Source organism: Lissotriton helveticus, chromosome 6 (assembly GCF_964261635.1).
Source record: "Lissotriton helveticus chromosome 6, aLisHel1.1, whole genome shotgun sequence".
Lineage (NCBI taxonomy): Eukaryota > Metazoa > Chordata > Amphibia > Caudata > Salamandridae > Lissotriton > Lissotriton helveticus.
Genome location: NC_136067.1, coordinates 117288990 through 117311697, shown reverse-complemented (window position 1 = coordinate 117311697; position 22708 = coordinate 117288990). Strand labels below are relative to the sequence as shown.

Sequence of the window (22708 nt, the reverse complement as noted above, 5' to 3'; positions counted from 1 at the left end):
GCTTGGCTGTTTGTGAAAGTATGATGCACTGTTTCTGCCTTCTCCTTCAAGGGGCACAAGATGGCAACCCACATTAGGCGAGGGAGTCAAAGGGCTATGGTGGGATGCGCAAGTCTGGAACTTTGCCGCCAGTGTGCTCATTCTTTCCAGATTGTTCGTTCTGCATGCTGCTGCCTTATGTATTCAGCCGAGAGCAGAATGTTCCGGACGAAAATGGGATCTGCTGCAAGATGTCCACACCGTGGAGTGTACTTTGAAGGACTTATAGGCATGAATTTGTGACCACATACATCATGACGAGACAGCTATTTTAGCCTTCTTTACAAGGTTACTGTCCAAAGAACGTGGATGCCATTCTTGGGTTGGCAAATTTAAACAAAAAAGTAGTGCACACGCTTATTTAGAGAAAGGATTGCTCGAAAGTGAAAAGTGAAATAAATTAAATATAGGTGTGAGGAAACAATGGAGGAGTGGGGGCAGTATAGTGGCTGGGCAATCATTTGTGGCGTGGGGGCAGCGGACCAGTTTAGGACTGTGGTTGTGGGAAAACAATGCTGACTGCTGGTGGAGGAGACAGATGTCAAGGGGGAAGCAGCACAAAGTGAAAGGAGAAAGAAAACACATGCACATGTTCCTGAAATGTAAGCAGTGGAAGGATACATGACTTAGTCAGTGCGCTGCACAAAACCCCTGGTCGCATATAGGTCTGAGTGGATTATTCAGCTTTCACCCAGAAGTCTGGTATCCAGGCATGTCAGAAGTTGTTGTGGGCCCTTCGTAGGACGAGGACAGCTTACAATTTAGAAGAATTGCTCTTTAGGAAAACACTGCAGATCCAGCCTTTTCTGCTATGTAGTGGTATTACCTGTGTCAGCTGCCTAGCTATTAACAAGCATTGGAAATGCAATAGGGCTCGCATTAGGAAAGTTTGAGCTATTGGTCTTATAAATGATTTTCTTTATTTATGTGTTATTTTTTTAAATAGTTAAATAGCTTTGTCATTTACAATGCCAATAGTTATAACTTCCGCAAATGTGACACCTATAGCATTTGTAATGCAACGTGTTTTGTATTTACTTGACTTAGATGTATTGATATTACAAATAACAATGGCTTTTAATTTTTTTAAATAAATAATACTTAAATAATTCATTTAATTTGTAATGGCAATAGCTTAAACTTTTGTAAATAACTTTTGTGAAGATTATGTTCAGTGTTTTTTATTGTGACGAAAATCCGAGAACAGAAGTGAAATATTAACATCTTTTTGTGATTTATAATAAAGCGTGAAAGCTTGAAAACAGCTTGAAACATTGAAAGAACATATTTGAACCAGTGATGCTGTGGTTGCGCTGAGTGATGCTGTGGTTGCGCTGAGTGATGCTGTGGTTGCGCTGAGTGATGCTGTGGTTGCGCTGAGTGGTGTGTGCATCGGTGGAGCTTAGTTGGAGCATCGGTGGAGCTGTGTGGTGGGTGCATCGGCGGAGCTGTGTGGTGGGTGCATCGGCGGGGCTGTGTGGTGGGTGCATCGGCGGAGCTGTGTGGTGGGTGCATCGGCGGAGCTGTGTGGTGGGTGCATCGGCGGAGCTGTGTGGTGGGTGCATCGGCGGAGCTGTGTGGTGGGTGCATCGGCGGAGCTGTGTGGTGGGTGCATCGGCGGAGCTGTGTGGTGGGTGCATCGGCGGAGCTGTGTGGTGGGTGCATCGGCGGAGCTGTGTGGTGGGTGCATCAGTGGAGCTGTGTAATGGGTGCATCCACCATCCATCTTCACATCTCGGAAAACTCGAAACTGGTTCAAACTCTCTGTAGATAACTGGACGAAGGCCCTTAGTACCACTAGACCTCTACTCTCCCATGACCCATTGGTAAATAATAACAAATATAACGATTGGATCACCACCTCTTTAGATTTGGTTCTCCCATCATACCTATCTGGGTCAAAAAGACAGAGTAAATCAGCACCGTGGTACACAGAAGAACTTAGGGATAAAAAGCGCTCCTGTAAGAGATTAGAGGGGAAATGGCGCATGACCTATGACCTCACTGATAAAGCCACTTACAGGGACGCTATTAGGAACTATAAACTCGCAATAAAAACTTCACAAGCAGCCTACTAAAACGATAACATAACAATGGCCAAATCTAAGCCGAAAGAAATATATTGGATAGTTAATTCTTTGACAAAACCCCCCCCGCTTGCGGCAGACAATAGTAACTCTCCTTCTAGATGCAACGAGTTGGTTGATTTTTTCTTTCAGAAAGTTAATAAAATGTATCTCTCCTTTCCAGACTCAGCCATTGAATTATCCACCCAATGCTCTGATTCAGCTCTGGATACAGCAACTCCCCCTCAAAATAAGCTAGATTCCTTCCCATTGCTGAATCTGGAAACATTGGAGTCTCTGGCACAACAAATAAAATCTGGCTCTCCGTGTGACCCTGTTCCTCCAGGCTCGCTGGGGTTGGCCAGCAAAACCATTCTCCCTACTCTCATGGAGTTGCTGAACTCCTCCATTATGAGTGGGATGGTACCTGTGGCATGGAAGCATGCAATGGTACGGGCCTTGCTAAAAAAAAACTGCCCTTGACCCAGCTAACCCTAGTAATAACTGCCCGATTTCCCTGCTCCCATGGGCAACCAAGATCCTGGAGAAGCACATTAATACCATCCTGATGAAGTTCCGAGGAAAATCATCTCCTCGATGCTTCCCAGACGGGCTTTCGCCCAAAACATGGGACAGAGACTGCTTTATTGGCTGTGACAGAGGAGGCGAGGCGGATCTTGGATCGGGGGGACAGTGGCAGTGATCCTCCTCGATCTGAGTGCCGCTTTTGACACGGTGCATCATAAAATTCTGATGAACCGTCTCGCCGACCTAGGAGTGTCCGGAGAAGCCCTGGTTTGGTTCAAGTCTTTTTTAACGGATAGAACCTTCCAGGTCTTCGACGGCACATCCGTTTCATCGAGCAGGCCTCTAGGGTGTGGAGTTCCTCAGGGTTCATCACTGAGCCCTACGCTCTTCAATGCATATATGAGGCCGCTGGCTGGGATTGTTCGTCCGCATGGTATTAACATCATTTCCTATGCGGACGACACCCAGCTGGTGGTCTCCCTTGTGCAGAAGAGTGGCCTCCAACCACCGCCTAATTTAGCAGTGTGTCTGGAGGAGGTGAGGAGATGGATGATGAGCTCATGTTTGAAGCTCAATGACGATAAAACCGAGCTCATGCTCTTGGGCCCGGCAGCCCCTTCTACCTTGGAGCTGCTATGGCCCACGAGCATGGGGGCGGCCCCTGCCCCCAGAGATAACCTCAAAAGTCTGGGGGTATGGTTAGATAAGTCGCTGAGCTTCAATACACAGGCTACCAAGGTGGCGGCCACCTGCTTTGGCCTCCTTAGGGTGATAAAAAAAATCCTTCCCCCTCCTTCCATTTGAGGCCAAGCAGATAATTATACAGGGCCTTGTTCAATCCCGCCTGGATTTTAATAATTCCCTTTATCTTGGAGCACCGGACTACACCTTACAAAAACTTCAGCGCACCCAAAATTGTGCGGCTCGTGCATTACTTGGAGTCCCACGAAGAACCTCAATAAAAGCTGGGCTAAGAACGTTGCACTGGCTGCCAGTCAAGGACAGAGTAAAGTTTAAGTCTTTGTGCATCGTTTATCAGGCCTTCTGGAAAATGGGCCAAGAAATCAACTGTTCCTTGATTTCCCCTTATCTGCCCAATAAGGTGCTTCGTTCCTCGTCTGCATCTCTGGCCAAGACTCCTAGAATCTTTAGAGCCAGAGCGGGAGGACGTTCCTTCTATAATGTATCAAGATTATGGAACACCCTCCCTCTGCACATGAGAAACAACCCCAATCTAACCAGCTTCCGCAAGCAGCTTAAAAAACTTTTTTGTTTCAGTAACTAGAATCCTTGTTTTGTCCATCTGAGGTCACTCTTGTTTAGTCCTAGCGCCTGGACGCCTGAGGGCAGCTGTAGCGCTTTACAAATTTTATTTTCATTTCATTTCATTTCATCAGTGGAGCTGTGTCGGTGGAGCTGTGTGGTGGGTGCATCGGTGGTGGTGGGTGCATCGGTAGAGCTGTGTGGTGGAGCTGTGTGGTGGGTGTATCGGTAGAGCTGTGTGGTGGGTGCATCGGTGGTGGTGGGCGCATCGGTAGAGCTGTGTCGGTGGAGCTGTGTGGTGGGCGCATCGGTAGAGCTGTGTCGGTGGAGCTGTGTGGTGGGCGCATCGGTAGAGCTGTGTCGGTGGAGCTGTGTGGTGGGCGCATCGGTAGAGCTGTGTCGGCGGAGCTGGGTGGGTGCATCGGCGGAGCTGTGTGGGTGGGTGCATCGGCGGAGCTGTGTGGTGGGCGCATCGGTAGAGCTGTGTCGGCGGAGCTGTGTGGGTGGGTGCATCGGCGGAGCTGTGTGGGTGGGTGCATCGGCGGAGCTGTGTGGGTGGGTGCATCGGCGGAGCTGTGTGGGTGGGTGCATCGGCGGAGCTGTGTGGGTGGGTGCATCGGCGGAGCTGGGTGGGTGGGTGCATCGGCGGAGCTGGGTGGGTGGTGGCTGCATCGGCGGAGCTGGGTGGGTGGTGGCTGCATCGGCGGAGCTGGGTGGGTGGTGGCTGCATCGGCGGAGCTGGGTGGGTGGTGGCTGCATCGGCGGAGCTGGGTGGGTGGTGGCTGCATCGGCGGAGCTGGGTGGGTGGTGGCTGCATCGGCGGAGCTGGGTGGGTGGTGGCTGCATCGGCGGAGCTGGGTGGGTGGTGGCTGCATCGGCGGAGCTGGGTGGGTGGTGGCTGCATCGGCGGAGCTGGGTGGGTGGTGGCTGCATCGGCGGAGCTGGGTGGGTGGTGGCTGCATCGGCGGAGCTGGGTGGGTGGTGGCTGCATCGGCGGAGCTGGGTGGGTGGTGGCTGCATCGGCGGAGCTGGGTGGGTGGTGGCTGCATCGGCGGAGCTGGGTGGGTGGTGGCTGCATCGGCGGAGCTGGGTGGGTGGTGGCTGCATCGGCGGAGCTGGGTGGGTGGTGGCTGCATCGGCGGAGCTGGGTGGGTGGTGGCTGCATCGGCGGAGCTGGGTGGGTGGTGGCTGCATCGGCGGAGCTGGGTGGGTGGTGGCTGCATCGGCGGAGCTGGGTGGGTGGTGGCTGCATCGGCGGAGCTGGGTGGGTGGTGGCTGCATCGGCGGAGCTGGGTGGTGGCTGCATCGGCGGAGCTGGGTGGTGGCTGCATCGGCGGAGCTGGGTGGTGGCTGCATCGGCGGAGCTGGGTGGTGGCTGCCTCGGCGGAGCTGGGTGGTGGCTGCCTCGGCGGAGCTGGGTGGTGGCTGCCTCGGCGGAGCTGGGTGGTGGCTGCCTCGGCGGAGCTGGGTGGTGGCTGCCTCGGCGGAGCTGGGTGGTGGGTGCCTCGGCGGAGCTGGGTGGTGGGTGCCTCGGCGGAGCTGGGTGGTGGGTGCCTCGGCGGAGCTGGGTGGTGGGTGCCTCGGCGGAGCTGGGTGGTGGGTGCCTCGGCGGAGCTGGGTGGTGGGTGCCTCGGCGGAGCTGGGTGGTGGGTGCCTCGGCGGAGCTGGGTGGTGGGTGCCTCGGCGGAGCTGTGTGGTGGGTGCCTCGGTGGAGCTGTGTGGTGGGTGCCTCGGTGGAGCTGTGTGGTGGGTGCCTCGGTGGAGCTGTGTGGTGGGTGCATCGGTGGAGCTGTGCAGTTTTGTCACTGTTCTTCGAACTAGGGTTGAGAAGCTCATTCGGAAAACACAAAAGCCTGCCTTTCAGTGGAAAAAGGATCAATTTGGACATGCTAAATATGTAACCATATAGTTTAAACTTCGGTTCCTTTGGAAAGAGCAAACGTGGTGCAAGAACAGCGAAAGTCTACAACAAGCATTTACAATGCAACGGTTTCGCCTTTGTAAAAGTTAGAGCTATTGGCATTGTCAATGACACATTTTGTATTTATGTGATGGTTTTGAAAACAGATAAATAAATGGCATTGTCATTTACAATGCCAATAGCTTAATCTCTCACAAATGCGAGACCTATTGCATTTGCACACACACACAGAGCACAAACACACACACAGAAATGGGGGGGGGGGGAACGAGGAACAAAACCAAGGCCCAAGTGATTGGTTCTTTCTGAAATGATAGTGATGAGCTAAAACGATAGCATGGAATGCACTGCTAGTGATTTAGAGTAATTCAAGCATTTCCACGTGTCACTTTTATTCTCTCCCAGGAATGTACTGTGGTAAAAAAAAAAAAAAACAACGAATGTGACCTTAGCACTGTAGCAACAAATGTGTAAATACATATTTATTAATAAGGTTACTCTAAATACAGTGTTATTGGGCCACATTTATTTTATGTCACAGCAGTGAAAATAAATATGGCCAAAAATGTACAACAATTCCACTAATAAACGTGCACACATCCACATAGTTATTACTACTGGGCAAATGTCACATTTGCACACATTTTAACTCTTGCACCCTGTGGTTTTGGTTAAATAGCTTTCGTTAAACCAAGTACAAAAATGCCATAGCATAAATCATATATGCAGATACGCAGAGTGTAATAAACTACGGATTCCCAGTGTTGCGGGAAGGATAAGCTTTATGACTAGCTGACAGACCAAATCTCTTAAGAAGCAAACTTACTTGGATGAGGGGGACTGGTTTTCTGGCAGTGGTAATCCTCTTGCAGCATACCAGACCTACAGAATGGCGCGGAAGCAAAAATACATGCACTTGATGACCGTGTCTCTCCGTACGAAGCTTGCAGTGGAAAACGAGCGGCGCAGGGATATCTCCGGACTGAGCTCAATTTTAGCGCTGCTCGGTGGCCGCAGATATCAGGTGGTTCGCCTTCACTTCACCCGTAGCAGCTCGAGCTGTACTTCAGGGTACCGCACACCACTAAAGACAGGCCATCGGGGTCAACCGGCCCTGAGAGCCGTGAACATGGCTGGACAGCTGAGCCATTAACGTCGAGGGATGGAAGGGGGGGGGGGCGCGGTGGCCGGTGGGTTCCCTTGGAGACAGACATTAGTAATATTAATAACTTGTTTAGTACAGCGCGTCATACCTCTCGCCCGCTGCTTCTAAGCACTGGGAATAACATATGTTACTATTGCCCAATGAATATTTAGTCACTTTACCAACCTCGGAAGGGCGCGTGGCTGTATCAGGCATTCTGGGATTTGAACACTTTACTCTCCCTCACCGTATGTGTACACAGGTTGATGATCTATGTGTCATGGTCACAGCAGGCTAAAAGCGCTAGGATAATACCTGTTAATTGTACTTACTCGTTAGCACTCATTCATACGCCCTTGGAAAGCTGAAAGACTGCATAGACAGGATGGGAACCAGTAATTTGCCCATATCTGCAGTGGGTGCATTTGTCCACTGAGCTGCCCAGTGGCGTAATGCAAATTGTGATGAGGCCCCTCAATTGCTCATATACCCAAGAAATGCAGGTTGGCGGCCTTTGTTACGCCCCTGGAGCGGACTTTACGATGATGCAGGCTTTCGGAAAGCGCTTGCATACGGCCAATCGGCACAACTACGAGAATATTTCCTAACTACGATATCGAATCAAGAACATGCTCAGAAGTTGAATGCTGGATATAAAAAATAAAATGTAAGTCGGTAGTGCATCTGCAGATGTGAGTATCAATTATTGTCTCATCTCTCTTGCTGTACTCCGCAACTCCTTCGATTATGATGGCATTTTTGCTCTTCAAAAAAACACTGGATTAGCAATCTAGACATGCTTATTCTTTTCCAACTATCCACCGGTCCCACGTAACTTCTGTCATGATGAGAAGCAACCACGCCGTCAAATCATAGATTACTAAAGTGTCTTTCAGTTATTTTAAACAGAACACAAACTAATCTGCTTCCAAGAACCATTGAGAAATGATGGCTACATTTCCAAAAAACAGTTCTAATTCATCCATCGTCATTTCGAAGAAGGCAAAAGTCATACTGTTTGAGGGGGCTGTACAGCATAACACTAAACACTGTGCTTCTAAGCACCCCTGGATAATGTGGAATGTTGAGGATGAACTAAAAACCGCGGATTTTACGTTTTGTTCTAAAGGTAGCCCCTTGCAGGCCCACTTCGTTGACAGGGTGTCCAGATCTTTGACCATCCTCTCAGGCTGTGTAAGTGCAGTGATCTCCTGTGGACGGCTCCTCCGGCTCCTTGCCTTGACGACAACGCAGAGCGCAATTAGGCCTGGTTCTTCAAACCAAACCTATTACTCAATTTATACTCTGGAAAGAACCGAGGCGTTCTATGTAGAAACAAAATTGTAAGCAGCTCCGATATATTACTTTGCGTATATGACTATATTAGTCACAGAAAATGAAGGCTGGACTCGGAAATTTGTTGCTGGTCACAAATTCCCTATCTTGAAATCACAAACATGAAGTGAATAGGGTGTTTTCTTCCTACCAGTACCTTTCTCACCGAACAACACCCCCACCCCCACCCCCACGTCTATGTTCTTTTCAGAGAGCTGGGCCCTACGTCCCTCTTGCCCAATCATAGCTGCCTCCACCCTAAGCGCGCGTCTGACCGGCTGACGTCAGCAGGCAGCTCCTGATGCAGAGGGCAGACCCAAACCTTACATCAGCGGCTCCTACAACGCGTTTCACCTCGGCTCTTATTACTGTACATCATGTTCTTTCGACTGCTGTGCAAGAAGTTAAAAGTGACTTGGACAAATCACAAGAACAGAATGTGCTAATCGCACAATCCAAAGGGCAGAGACAGGGTTACCTCGTTCCAAAACACAGAATGAGACCGAGTGAATTTCCAAGAATCGCGGAACACAGGCTGGAAATCCAACCACAAGTGCATAGCAGTGTTACACTACTACAGCACAGCACGGATTCTAACCCCGGGAGAACGGTCCTAAACCGGATACTCTTTAAGACCAGCTGCTGAGGGCTGTGGAGGGGCAGGAGGTGCTGGGGACGCGGCGCTATCCGAGGCATCTGTGTGGGAGTCGGCAGGGGGAGGGATCACTGGTCCCCACTAACCTGCTCGGATCTGGGCAGCTGTTTGCAGAAGCTCTGCCGTCGCAGGAGGGGGGCAGAGAGGCTGCACGCGAGAGCGGGGGCTCCCCGCCTGCTAATGAAGGGGCACGTGCAGACAGGGTGACGTCAGAGGACAGGCAGCTGTCAGCGAACCGAAAATTGTGCGGGAGAGAACACGGACGACGGGAGGGGGGCGGGAGAGAACACGGACGACGGGAAAGGGGAGGGAACGGGAAAAAATGTAACTCCGCCCAGGGAAAAAATCTCGGGAACGCCCCCGAATCTGGTCCGGCCTTGATGGACAGATCCGGCACCCAATGGCTAGCCTCCATTTATGGAGCTAGCCAATGAGAGCCGGGGGACGTTCCCGAAGTCCTTATGGTCAACATAGGATTTCACCTGCGCTGAAAAGCTGCGCAGAGCGCAGCCTTTCGGCAGGCGAAACCCAAAAAGCAGTTTTCAAAGTTAATTGCTAGGCCTAACGTGTCATTTCCTATTTAGCAGTATTCTACGCACCAAATGAAATAACTGAAAATATTTAACAAAAACACCCACTGCAGAGCGCAGTTGGTGAGAGTACAAAAGGGCACCGCGGTTGTAGTAAGATACGGGGGAGGGGCAGCACGAGTCGGGTCGGTCTGATGACAATCAGAGGATGCTGGCACATCATCCCTCTACAGTGCAGCTGCCAAGGAAGAGTTGAAAGGAGGTCACTCCAGCAGGATGCTGCAGAGCGCCTCGGGCGGAGTTACAGATTAAACAGACCGAGGGAACCTCTGGAACCCAACTGAAATGCCATTTATAATTTCAAGCACTTTAGGGAGCAAGTGTACTAAAATATAGCCCAAACGCAAAGAACAGGAAAAAAAAGAGACGATTCCAGCCAGCAGGTAAAAACGTGTTTTTTTCCACAAATCATTCGCATTGACATTTTCATGAAACTTAATAAAAAATAATTTCAACACAAGAATACAACTAAATGCTTCATTAGATATGGTTTAGTGGCAAATTTAACTATTAAGGAACCTGGGGCCTGGGGACCAAGGTTTCAGTCATGGCTCCGGCACTTCACTGTAAATTGTGTGTGTCAGGAAAAATCATTTTAGTCTACCTATGGCTAAATCTCGAAATAAATGTAAAATGTAATGCAACTGTAAATGTGTCAAATGCATGTAAAGGTAAAACGCAAATGCGTAAACAAAGCCCAGTGGATATACTGGCGGCCGTGAAACTGAAAGTACGGCCGGCCGTGAATAATTAGGGGATGACAAATGCGCTGGGAGGAGAAATGCAGAGCGCACGCTGAGAAGCTTGTGGGAGGGGAGGCTGGGCGGCCTTTGATGTGGTAATGCGAGGCAGGCAGGCAGGCGGCTGGTGGCATTGTGCACACGCTTTTTAGGGCTTGCGCAATGACCTAAAAAGCACATGCACTGCATGGAATCGCCAGTGGTTAAACTGGATAAGCCACTATAGAGCTTCGCCAGCAGACGAGCCCTAATAAACCGGACAGCTTGGTTGTAAACCATATAAATGTGGCAGCGCAAACACAGGGTCCACAAAACATGTGGGCGTGTGGGATCAGCAGACTACAATTAAACCAATTTGACTGAAGAAAGCACAATGCAATTTAAGTTATTGAAACTTACCAAGTGTTATGACTAGTTTATTGAGACAGGCAATATGTGCAATAACAGTTTCACACAATTATGGATTTGGCGCATTTGCCACACAAACCATCATCAGGTGAATAATCTGCAGATTTGAGAAAAGAAAAAAAAGTGGAGCCCAAACGGTTAAACAGTTACTGAAAACTCAGTGACTTGTTGCCGCGCATATGGCCATGTCTGAACTGGGGTGGCAGAGTGGGTTAAAGAACGGTGATGGATTAAACCCAGATCTGTTGACTGGGTGTGAGTGTTTGATTGGTTCAGATGCTCCGTCCATCACCACCCCCTTTTGTACCACTTTGTTGCCGCGCAGTGGCATGCCCTTTGAAAAGGCTGACTGGTCACCTTTCTGTTGCTTATTGCTGTATTTGGGTGTGAACCGGTACTAAGGAGCTGAAACCTATGCCCAGACAAGTGCTAACAAGTTTAACAATTATTGGAGATCAGCACTAGTCCGCACTAGTTTAGAGAAGGACAACATGGGGCAGGTGGGGGAGAATCTAACCGGCTAGCATAAAATGGGGAGGAGAGTACACCCTGGGGAGTTGAAGCAACAGACAAAAGGAGGGCAAGGGTGTGGGGAAGCACCACGGAGGGCGGGGTGGGGAGGATAAACAGCTGAGAGGAATGTGGAGCAGGCGGGATTCAACCGGAATGCTGGGGGGGGGGCGCGGGCGGGAGGAGTGCAACCTTATGGGGGCAAAGCACATGGACAGCAGGGAAACAGAAGTATACAAGAGGATACCTCTAAACTGCGCGCCTGAGCAGGTTAAAGTGTAATTCAAAACTTCTGATTTTCACTGTTGCAGATATTTATAGTTAAAAAATAATCAGTAAAATTAATCCTCACTGTCCTGCTACTTGGGTAAATCGGTTTTCAGGGTCTGCTATCCAAAGAAATGGGGGTTACAGAGAGAAGTACCACATTCCTATTTCCTTATAGTCAGGACCACTGCAATTAAGAGGCCAGGGAAGACCAAATTGTGCGTCAGGGTTGATTAAATTATCCAGCAATTAAAAGGCAAATTATACTGAACCTTTTGAGATAGTATTGCTTCCTTATTTTGGCATTTTTGCACACGTTAACACTGTTTATTCCTTTAATTTCTTACATACGTTGCTGAGTTTGTACATGCATTTTGTGTTTGTGTAAATGGGTGAATATAAGAGTAAAAAATACAAAAAGTTACTCGGTGCTGACAGAATGCATGTATGGTGACTTATTCTGCCCCTAAACTCAATGACTACAGGGGCACTTTTATATACAAGCCAGACCTAGTGATGTTGCCAATGCGTGTCATCAACCTTTAAGTGGTGGTTAGTAGATTTTCCTAGTTGCACATCTCATCACTTATTTCCGCACACAAGCTCGAAACGCGTGCACGCAAAAATGCTGCTGTTAATTATAGGGAACATTGCAAGAGAGCGCTACAAAGAACATGCACTCCGAGTGCTTAATGGAAAGGAAAATAAGTGGTGCTTGAGAAGCACGCAGAGCAAGCATAGAAGTCAGCTAATCAAGTGTGATCGTAATAGAGCAATGCTTCGTGGGAGGGTGAAACAAGACTGACCGCCTAGGACATGGGTAAGAAGCAGGCAAATGAGTGACAGGAAAGTCAACCAATGGAAAGAAGTGGGTGGGCATAAAGGTCCTGTATGTTCTGGGGAAACTTAAAATCTCCCACAGCAGACAGCATATGAGCTAGCTTGGCCTTCAAAAAGGAGAAGAGTGTAAGAATGGTAGGGTGGGGGCGCTGCGAGTGTGTGCCAGCAGCACATCAAGCGAAAGAGCAACACAGGTGTTTAAGATAGAAGCGCACAATGGGGAGAACAGGAGGTGGTGCTGGGGGTTCACAGGAGAAAGAGGGAGCAGGCAGTGAGGCGGGGGTACAGCCAAAATGTCACTTAACCGTTTCTTTCTGCTGGGACCCATAATATATCCCTAGTAAACAGGGAATATGGTACACAAAGCGTGATCAAATCCATGAAAGGAAAAGGGATTAAATTTGTCAGGCTACAAGCATCCCAGTAAATGAGCATAGAGAGGATGGAATGTGGTACTTGTGCCCCAGAAACTATTTTCCTTAGCGCTGGATTTTCATATAACATACAGCACCTACTACCCCGGACGAGGCATTGCAATGCTGCGCAACGAGTAGCATGCTACTCTGGAGCCAAGGTTATTGATAGTAGATTCTTTTTTAGGTCTTGCATTCCAAACATCACAAGCTGTCTGCTGTAAAAACAGACCCATTGTCAGCTTAGAGTGGGCTCAAAACGTGCTCACTGCTGCCCATTGGTTGGCTTAAATGCGACTCATTTGCTGGCTTTCTATTCGTTAGCTTGTGTTGGCTTTTATTCCAGTTCTTCTGTTTCTCCCTTTCCGGAGCATGGGTGCATTACTTGTGTCCTTCCACTGCTTCACACCACCATCACCCCCCTCAGTGTTGCTTTCCACCTGCCACATCATTTGTGATTCTCCCCAGCCCCCCAACGTATGTCATCTGTATCATTAGTGATGTTTCCAACACCCATGCACTTCAATGTAAAAAATTCTTCAGTGCTTGCACCCACAGTGTTGTGGCCACTGTTTCAGATCACCTTTTATTTTTTTAGCCATGCTTCAAAGCATCAGGGATGTGTACTGCATGGCTAAAACAAACAGCAAACCAATAGGTTCCAGAGACAGTTTTTCTTGAAGATCTCATGCAATTTCTCCAGTTTTGTGATAGACAGTGATGGAGTTGGGTGCAAGATGTTAATTGAGTATCATCGCATTGTGCCACTGTTAGTTGGGAGATTGGACAACTCAAAAAGCTTGAAAGCTAGTTATGAAAGCCTATGGAAGTAGGGGAGTATTACAGGCCTCTCAAACAGAAGCCTAACCTGCACTATGCCTTGTGTGAAACTGACTGCCTGTAGGTAGTCAGTAAGTGTATTTAGCCTTATGGCTAAATACACTTGAACAAATTCGTTTGATTTACATTAAGAACAGTATTAACAGTATTGTGTTATGATATTGCCTATATATTCCTATGCACGTGTGTTTTGACGTATTTTAGTCCTTTATTTTTTTACAGCGTTTTGATGGCCTTCGCCCCAACTATGCACTGCTACCACATACCTGTACTATGCGTACTATACGTACTATTGTTTATAATAATATTACTCTGTATTATTTACAGCGTGTTGATGGCCTACGCTCCAACTATGCCTGCTACCTCATACCTGTACTATACGTTATATTGGTACTGTGTTATATACTATATTGGTGCTATGTACATGAACTTGTTGATGGCCTACGCTCCAACTATGCCTGCTACCTCATACCTGTACTATACGTTATATTGGTACTATGGTATATACTATATTGGTGCTATGTACATGATCTTGTTGATCTACCTCCCTACTATGCCCCCTTGTTCCCCTACCCTCCACCTGCCTTTGTAAAGCGCTCTGTTATCTGCAAAGATCTTGTTCGCGCTATATAAAACTCTCAAAATAAAAATAAAAAATAAAATAAAAATAAATGACAGCTGTCTACATTACCTGTTCCTTCTTCCTGTAGAAGAGCTCCAGCTGTTCATATGGGAGGGGTAGCTGTTGCCGCTGGTAAAGGATGTGTTTTATAATTTCACAGGTGAAAATGTAACAACCCTCTCGAGTGACAAGTCCAGGAAAAACCACGGATACGAAGAATCCATCTTGTAATGCTCGCTCCGAATGGGACTGCTGAATACCAATCACACCACGGGAGACTAAATGCTTGGCTTCGCAACTGTTATTGTTACACATGTCTGAAGACTGGATGCACACAAGTGTCTGCTCTGGCACAGGGTCCGGCTCCGGCAAGTGGTCTGTCCTGATCGCTGTAAGGCAGGAATTGAGAAATTAATGTTAAAAATGTAAAGAACAAACATCAAGAGATCTTTGTCATCCACTGGCTTAAAAGACACCCTTCCCCCTTGTATGCCACAATGTATTTAAGCTCTCAGTCCAAGCACTGAAAATAGTGAGTTTCATGATTTCAACCTAACTAGTCACTGATGCAGCACTGTATAATTACAAGATAAAAGAACATAGAATCATTAGGGTTGGACCTAGAATAATATGCCATATGTGCTTGTAGCGGTGCTCTCTATTCAGCAACTCCCATCCTCCAACTGTCTTCTCACACAAACTCAGCAGTACCTTTGAGACGAAAACACTACCTATTTAATGAGGTTTATACCAGCAACTCTGCTACGTGATCTAATTTTAATAATGTTATTGATATTACATTGTGAGAAGTCATTCAAAGTTAGCAGTGCCCCCAGTTTAGAAAGGGTCACAAAAGGAGGCCCATCTTATGGCGGTTCTTGTGATTCACAGTAGGCCTCTGATGTTACTTGCATGCATAAACTGAAATAAAATGCACAGCTGGGTTTAATGCTCTCTGGGAAACAAATAGTGTGCATTGCAACAACGAGGATTGTGTAACAAGTCAATACCCATCAGAAGACTTCATTCTATTGGAGTTGGTGCTCACCAAAGAGTAAACAAGCACTGGCATAGCCAATAGGTCCTTTGGGACCTTATAAGTGTTTAGCCATGCAACAGTTGATGTTGTTGCACCAAGGATATTGTACTGCATAACTAAATACTTATAAGTTTCCAAAGGCGAGACCTATTGGCTATGCCACTGCTTGTTTTGTTTGCAGTGGAGTGATTTTTATAGTGCTATTGCCATTTGTATAGCTTTGCGGCGCTGGAGAACCAGATAATGGGCAATAGGTTACAAGGGAGGGGAGGTGGAAAAGAAAAAATGACAAATGGAATTAAAAATGAGGCATCTGTAATTAATTAAAAACAGGGAACAAGTGTCCTATTGTGATGTGGAACAAAGAAGGTTAGGTTTTAGTTATCAGCAAGTCTTTATTTGCATTTCCTGTTGTCCTTATTTTGATGTTTATTGTTAGATGCTGGGTACATGTGTGGTGGTAAATTCACTTTTTATTGTGGTACGTGCCCTGGAGCCACCAGCGGGAAACATTTACAACGCAACTTTTACCACGCAGTGCCTTTAAGACGCAGCTTTTACAACGCAAACCATTACAACGCATTGCGCTGGGGGGGGGGGGGGGGGCGCTCTAGGATAGGGAATAGATTTAATTTACTATCCAACACCTTCCCTAGTGTCCACGGGGACTGGAGTTGGAATAGTAAATTAAACTATTCACTATCCAGGACCCCAAAGCGCTATGCGTTGTAATGGTATGCGATGTAAAAACCACGTTGTAAAAGCATGCGTGGTAAAAGCATGCGTTGTAACGTCATACATCCGCCACCAACAGTAGGGGAATGGTAGAGACAGACGCAGAAACAAGCAGGCCAGAATGTAACAAAACCGGTATTACGGCTGGGGTGCACAGAAGTGTAGTAGGGGGCCCTCAAATATTACTTGTTTGGTCCTTGACTTCAAGGAGTAAGGGCTAAAGTCTAAAGTGAACGATGCACAGGTCATCGGTTGTAAGGAGAAAAAAAAGAAAGAAAAACCACACCACAAGCAAAGGCTTGCCACGGTGCGTTTCACTTTTCTAATTGAAAACCAACACATGAAAAGAGCCCCCACCCCAAAGGTTTTTCAGCTTGTTGAACCGTTGCATTGCTGTACCCTACTAATTCAACACAGTTCCAAGACTTCTTGAGCGTGCGCCTTGAAGCTACTATCCTCCCGTTTATAAAATGCATACACAAAAAGCTGCTCACCGTTTTAGATAAAATGAATGTCCCTATTCAAATAGGGAAATAACAGATCACAATGGATTACATATATAACGCATTACCTTTAAAAAGATGACATGCTAGTATATAGGAACATGTTTTCTGGAAACTGTAATATTTTTTTCCAAGTTTTTACCAAAAGGGAAGGTTTCTTACACCCAACAAAATCAGTTCCACCTGAATACATCATACCTTTGTTTATCAGCAGTACTGGGCACCACACATGGCGACTCGATTTTAAGATAACTTCACATACATTCATTGGTGTGCCTGGTCTGGGGAGAGAGTGCTATGGACCCCGTGAAACAAAATGACAAATCAGGGACACGTCGGGGTTTTACTTTGGGCAGGTCCTAGAGTAGTAATGGAAAAACTAAATTAAAAGGGCTTATCTGAGAAATGTATATAAAATCATTATATATATATATATATATAATACAGAATTTTGTAAAGCGCGTACGGTTACCTCAACCGGAAGTGTACCGGAAAGGTGGGTGGGGGGGGGGGGGGGGGGGGTGGAGTCACTGGCTCTGGTCTAGTGGGTAAAGAGCCAAGTTTTCAGGCCCTTTCTGAAACCAGTCTCAGACGAGGCTAACTGCAAGACGGGCGGCAGAGTGTTCCATAGCTTTGCCGTATTGACCGCGAAAGTCCTACCACCTAGCCGTGTCCTTCTTGCTCTTGGAACAAGTAGCTGGACACGAGAGCTGGAGCGTAGGAATCTCGCCTGTGTATATCTAGGGAGTCGAGCTCTTAGATAGTTGGGGCAGCTCCCGTGTAAGGCTCTAAAAGCCAAAGTCAGAGCCTTAAATTTTATCCTGCTAGCTACTGGCAGCCAGTGAAGTGCGCGCAAATGCGGAGAGACATGCTGCTTGAACGGGATAGACCTTATCAGCCTCGCAGCCGCATTTTGAACAGTTTGCAGTCGTTGAATCAAGTATTTGGGCAAGCCCAGATACAAACAGTTTGCGTAATCCAGCCTCGAGGTGACCATGGCATGGATCACTGTCTTCCAGTAGGAGAATATTCCGCAAATTCCGCAGTTTGCTTAAGCAGCCTCCTACGACCTGTTGAATGTGGGGGGAGAAAGACAACCTATCATCCCACTTCACCCCCAGATTCTTTGCCTTTGTACTCGGGAGGGGCGCCTGGCCCAGCTCTGCTGGCCACCACAGCTCTGATGAGGGGTAAGGGCCTTTTCCAAAGAAAATAACTTCCGTTTTACCGGCATTCAATTTTTTAATTTGTATTCAGCCAGCTCGCTACGTCACGTAGGCACCCTTTGAAATTAGCAAACGCAGCCTCCGACACCTCTGAATATGGGAAGACAAGCTGGGTGTCATCGGCGTACGAGACTGCCGAGACTCCCCAGTTCGCAATTAAGGAAAAGAGAGGGGCTAGATAAATATTAAAAAGCAGCCGGCTGAGAGCGGACCCCTGAGGAACCCGCATCCCAGACGCTTAGGTTTAGAGGAGAAAGCCCCTAGCGCCACCTTCTGTGATCTATTACGCAGATACGAGCGCAACCACCCGAATACTTGTCCCTGAAGGACAATCTCCTCCAGGCGCTGCAGTAGTCTGCCATGGTCGACCGTATCAAAGGCGGCCGATAGATCCAGGAGCACCAGCATAGCCGATGCCCCTTATTCCAACGACCACCCCTTATTCCAACGACCACCCTATCGACTTAGCCACCTCAATCAGTGCGGTCTCAGTGCTGAAACCAGGCCTAAAGCCCGACTGGGTTTCGTGCAGAATGTTGTTATCCTCCGTAAATCTATTCAGCTGGCATTGAATCAGCTTCTCCAGCATTTTGCCTGGAGCTGCAAGTAGCGAGATTGGGCGTAGATTGAGATATATATATATATATATCAGGAGCCTCTCTAAGAGAAAGGAATTTGAGCCGCACACATCCTGGACAGTTCCAAAAGCATTTATTTAATGTTGCAGCGTAGGCGAGTTCAGTATTGTCCCAATGCATTTCGGTCGTGCTTCGACCTTCGTCAGGGGAGAACGCCTCGGCATCTCACGGGTGTATGCAGCACACTGATCAGCTGGGCTCTTTAAAGGTATTCGCCATCTAGTGGCCACCACGACGGGCTGACTTATTCTTACGGGCATGCTGGTTCTTGTAGTGTGCGGATTACCTTCACGGTGTTTCCCTCCAATAGGTAATACCGGTTTTTTGATGTGCTGCTTTTTGGAATAGCCAGGATCCACTTGCATTCCACGTTTAGGTTGCTGTGGGCCTAAACCAAAGTCTGGTCCTTGGCGGCAGCCTAATGCCCTGGTAGCTTGCGCATATATATTCGCCTATTTTCCTCGTGCTGGGCGAGGCGTTGTTTCTTCCTAAACACAGGTGGGAAATAGGCACCGATTTTCTGCTTGTGTAGGTGTTGTGAACACTCGCCTTATCTTTACCCTGGTCTTTTCCATCCCCCCTCCCTCGACCGCAGACAAGGGACAAAGTCCTTTGTTGCGGTCGGTAAAGTGACCCAGACTAGCCGAGCACGCACAGGAAAGCGAGAGGCAAGCCCTGCCCGGCTGAAGCATCAGCTGTGCTGCTGCCTCGCCTTGGCTCTCTCCCATTGGTAGCAGGGGAGCAAGCCAGCTAGAGCAAAACAGGAGAAAAATTGAAAATACTCACTGGCTTGCGCGAGGACTGTGGCGAGCAGGACAAAGAGGAGCAGCAGCCTTCATTGTGCTCGGTGTGCAGGAGTCCTGGCCTGCTCAGCGCGCTCCGGTCTGTTCCCCGGCTGCTGCCTCTGGAGCCAGCACATGGGGGGGGGGGATTTCACTTTTCCGGTGGTGTCAAAAAAGTGTATAAAAAAAAAAATAGATGCAGCTTCCCCGGCGTGAGCAACACGTGTCAGTTCTGCCACTGGGTACTGCACCCGTTTGCTGCTGTCATCCCGAGTCCCAAGAGATTTTTACTGAATTTTGTGCAGACTGGAATGGAAAAACTTGAAAAATGCTAAAGAACATCAAAATGTGCCCCATGTCCAGCTTCTGCTTTGAATTAGTCCAAATTGTTTCTCCACATTAATCTTTATAAAAACCACAGTGACCTACTGTTGCCCGCGCGCAGCCTCTTCATTTCCTCCACCTGCGTGTGCCATGGTAACGCAGCCCTTGAAATCACACATTATTAAAACGACAACGGCATATGCAACTCTGTTATCGGAATGTTGTAAAGTAAAATAGCAATCTCCATCGCACGAAATGGCGTAATCAATGACAAAAACCGTATGCAGATTTGCCAGAGTGGGTAAAATAGGAAAACAATATTTTTTCAATTTTTAAATATACATTTACAAACAACAAATTCAAAACACAAATAACGGGTTACAGCCGTTCAAACACTACGCATACATTATTATTAATGCAGGGGCAGTACTGCTATGTTGAAACAAGCGCGCGAGCGCCTCGCACTCAAAAAAAAAACATTTTGAGGAGGAGGCAGCAGGGGGAGGGGAGAGAGGCTGCGCCTGTTTCCATTGCAGGAGCGAGTGGGAACCATCTGTTAATTACAAACAGATGGTTTCAAAGCTGCCTCATGCAATGGAATCGCCAAACGTGCACGCGTTGCCATTGAAAGCATTGCAATGCGTGCACGTTTTTGGCCCCACAAGTGAATAGATTACTAAAAGTCTCCCCTATGCAACACATGCGTGCTGAGTAGGCGAGACCTAACAACGACCCTGACTACTACCATTCCTCTGTCTTGGCTATTGTAAGACAGAAGTTTGTAGCACAGTACTAAAATGTAAGACCTTTTGCTGTTAACACTTCAGTGAGAGGTTCCAGATCACAACGTATGGTATAGATCTTCACCATACACATTACCTGAAGTGATCCAAATCCAATGTGCAAGCTAAAGCATCCCCCACAATGGCGGAAAAATTCTCTTCAGCTGGTGCGAGAGCAGAAGAAGCTAAAACTATAACTACTCCCTTACCAGATGCTTCCATTTGTGTCAATATTGCACCAATGCCTTTACTACTTACATCAACCATGATGTCTCTTACTGCCAGAGCATACCCCTTTGGAAAAGGAGCAGTACTAATATGGTCTTAAAGTCTCAAATGAACTGTGGCTTTCGTCAGACCATACTACTTTTAATAGGGTATGTCAACTCAACAAAGTTTACAAACCTTGTGTAGTACCCTGCGAGACCTAGAAATCACTTCACATCATGCAATTTAAAAAAAGAGCAGTTTTGGCTCGGACCACACAGTATTGTTAATATGTATGCAATAGCAATCAACCTGCTATTGGTCCTACTGCTCTGAAACCATAAACGAAAGTGAAAAACCATATACAAAAGGGAGTGCTTAAGAAGTCCAATATTTATACTAAAAGTTCACTTAATCGCAAATGTAAGCCACAAAAGAGGAAAGCAGCAGAATGCCGCAGCATCCCAGCCGTGAGAAGGCAGCGCGTGGATGGGATGCGGCGTCTTTCTGCTTAACTGGGCAGGTCCCACTAGAGATACTGATATTCAGTCTTCTCTGGTTTATACTTATCCAGGAACTTTGGCGGTCACCACTACTCAGCCCCCTCTTCTGTGTGGCTTACACTTGCCCACAAGGAAACACCAAGAAATCTCTAAACCCTGATGAAGTCACTGGTCAGGACAAATCACATTGGCTGGACTGCAGTTTGATGTTGTGAAGAATAAAGAAAATCTTTTGAGGAATATATCATGGCTCATGCATTCTATTGAACTTATAAGAATAATTCATATGGTTAAATAATTTGGATAAATATGCGATTAAGTGAACTTTCAGTATAAACATTGGACTTCCTAAGCACTCCCTTTGGTATACGGATTTCACATCATGGTGCTTTTAAGCTCTCAGTGCATACTTTACTGCTTCCACAAGCTCCATGTTTGGTTGCAAAGCATGCATACCTACTTAATGTAGGAAATTACCTTGTTCAGATAGAATTTACGTTTTTGTATTTCGCAGTCAGATACCCTAGTTTTTAAAGAATATTGAAAACCTCCATCAATTCTGCATCCTGTTCTCTTTTACCCATTACCAATATGCCACCCTGAAAAAAAATACATTCTGAAAAAGAGCGGCATCCTGCCCTGGCTCTCTTAACCCGAGGAACAAACGCCAGGTGTTGACCCGTAGAGGGCGGGTGGGTGTGTAAGGCATGAGAAGATAGGCTAAAATATCGGGGGACTGGGCGTTAAGGATTCTATGGGAAATGCAGAGGACTTTGAAGACAATTGTTTCTCTACCGGAAGCCAGTGTAATCTGCTGATGAAGTTTGAAACAGAGCAGGTTCCCGGCAGGCCGAAGAGCATCAGAGTAGCAGCGATTCATCCGTTTGTAGGCAATGTATCTCTGCTCTATTGGCCCCTAGGTACAGAGAGCTTGCGTAGTCCAGTCTGGATAGTACAGTGGTCTGGATAATACCCAGACCGGTGTTAGCAAATTGTAGAGAATAATTGGACACCTTTGGTAGCAGCAAGTAGTTCACTGATGTCCAGTAGGGGAAACCCATCTAGGAAAATATTCTCTTTGAGGTTTCTATGTCCTACACAAAATATTAACGTACCATGTGTGTGTCTTACAACCACCAAAGCTAGCTACAATTCTGAACTTTCTACTGGCTCAATTATGTCAGTTTCTTCAGCTACTCTAATTCTTGTACTTCATCTTTTAACAACATTAGAACAGACCTAATCTTATGTTCACTGGGAATTTAATTTTGTTTAAGTAAAATCCCATGTTTAAATCCAGTTTTCAGAAAATACATTTGGAAATGTTCTTATAACTTTACCCCAATTTCCTCTCCTTTCTCTACTGTCAATATAGATTCAGGACTATTTGGATCTAGAATTTCTCCCAGATCCAGTCATTCCATTGTTCCCTGAATACAAATTGCTTTCAGCTTTCCTGTTCATGAACTCAAATAATAGTTTTCAAAACCGAAGCATCTCAACTGGTTTCCCTGTGAACCTTTCAAGTCCGATCTTTACTATTAGTAAATCATTTCTCAAAACATCTAAAATGTGCATTTCCCAATCTTTGTATTTAGAATTGCGTACGTCAAGCTGGAAATGGACGATAATCATTTTAATTCCATCAATCCGCATTTCTCTTGGCATTTGTTGGGCCTCCAACAACATACAGCACTTCAATGGTTAGCACACACATACACCTTTACTGCTGGCGGTATCACTAATTTCAACAATCTTTGTTATTAACAAGCTTTGCCAAACTTCCTT

At 47.0% G+C, this 22708-nt stretch overlaps 1 protein-coding gene across 1 annotated transcript in view; it reads right to left on the bottom strand.

The window, feature by feature from the left end:
* The window catches only part of MAD2L1BP (MAD2L1 binding protein), a 46712-nt gene that overhangs the window by 7967 nt on the left and 16037 nt on the right, over nucleotides 1-22708 (bottom strand). Inside the window, exon 2 of the mRNA XM_078647472.1 lies at nucleotides 14251-14570. Within this exon, the coding sequence (XP_078503598.1) occupies nucleotides 14251-14570 (320 nt within the window). The remainder of the gene's footprint in view (nucleotides 1-14250; nucleotides 14571-22708) is intronic.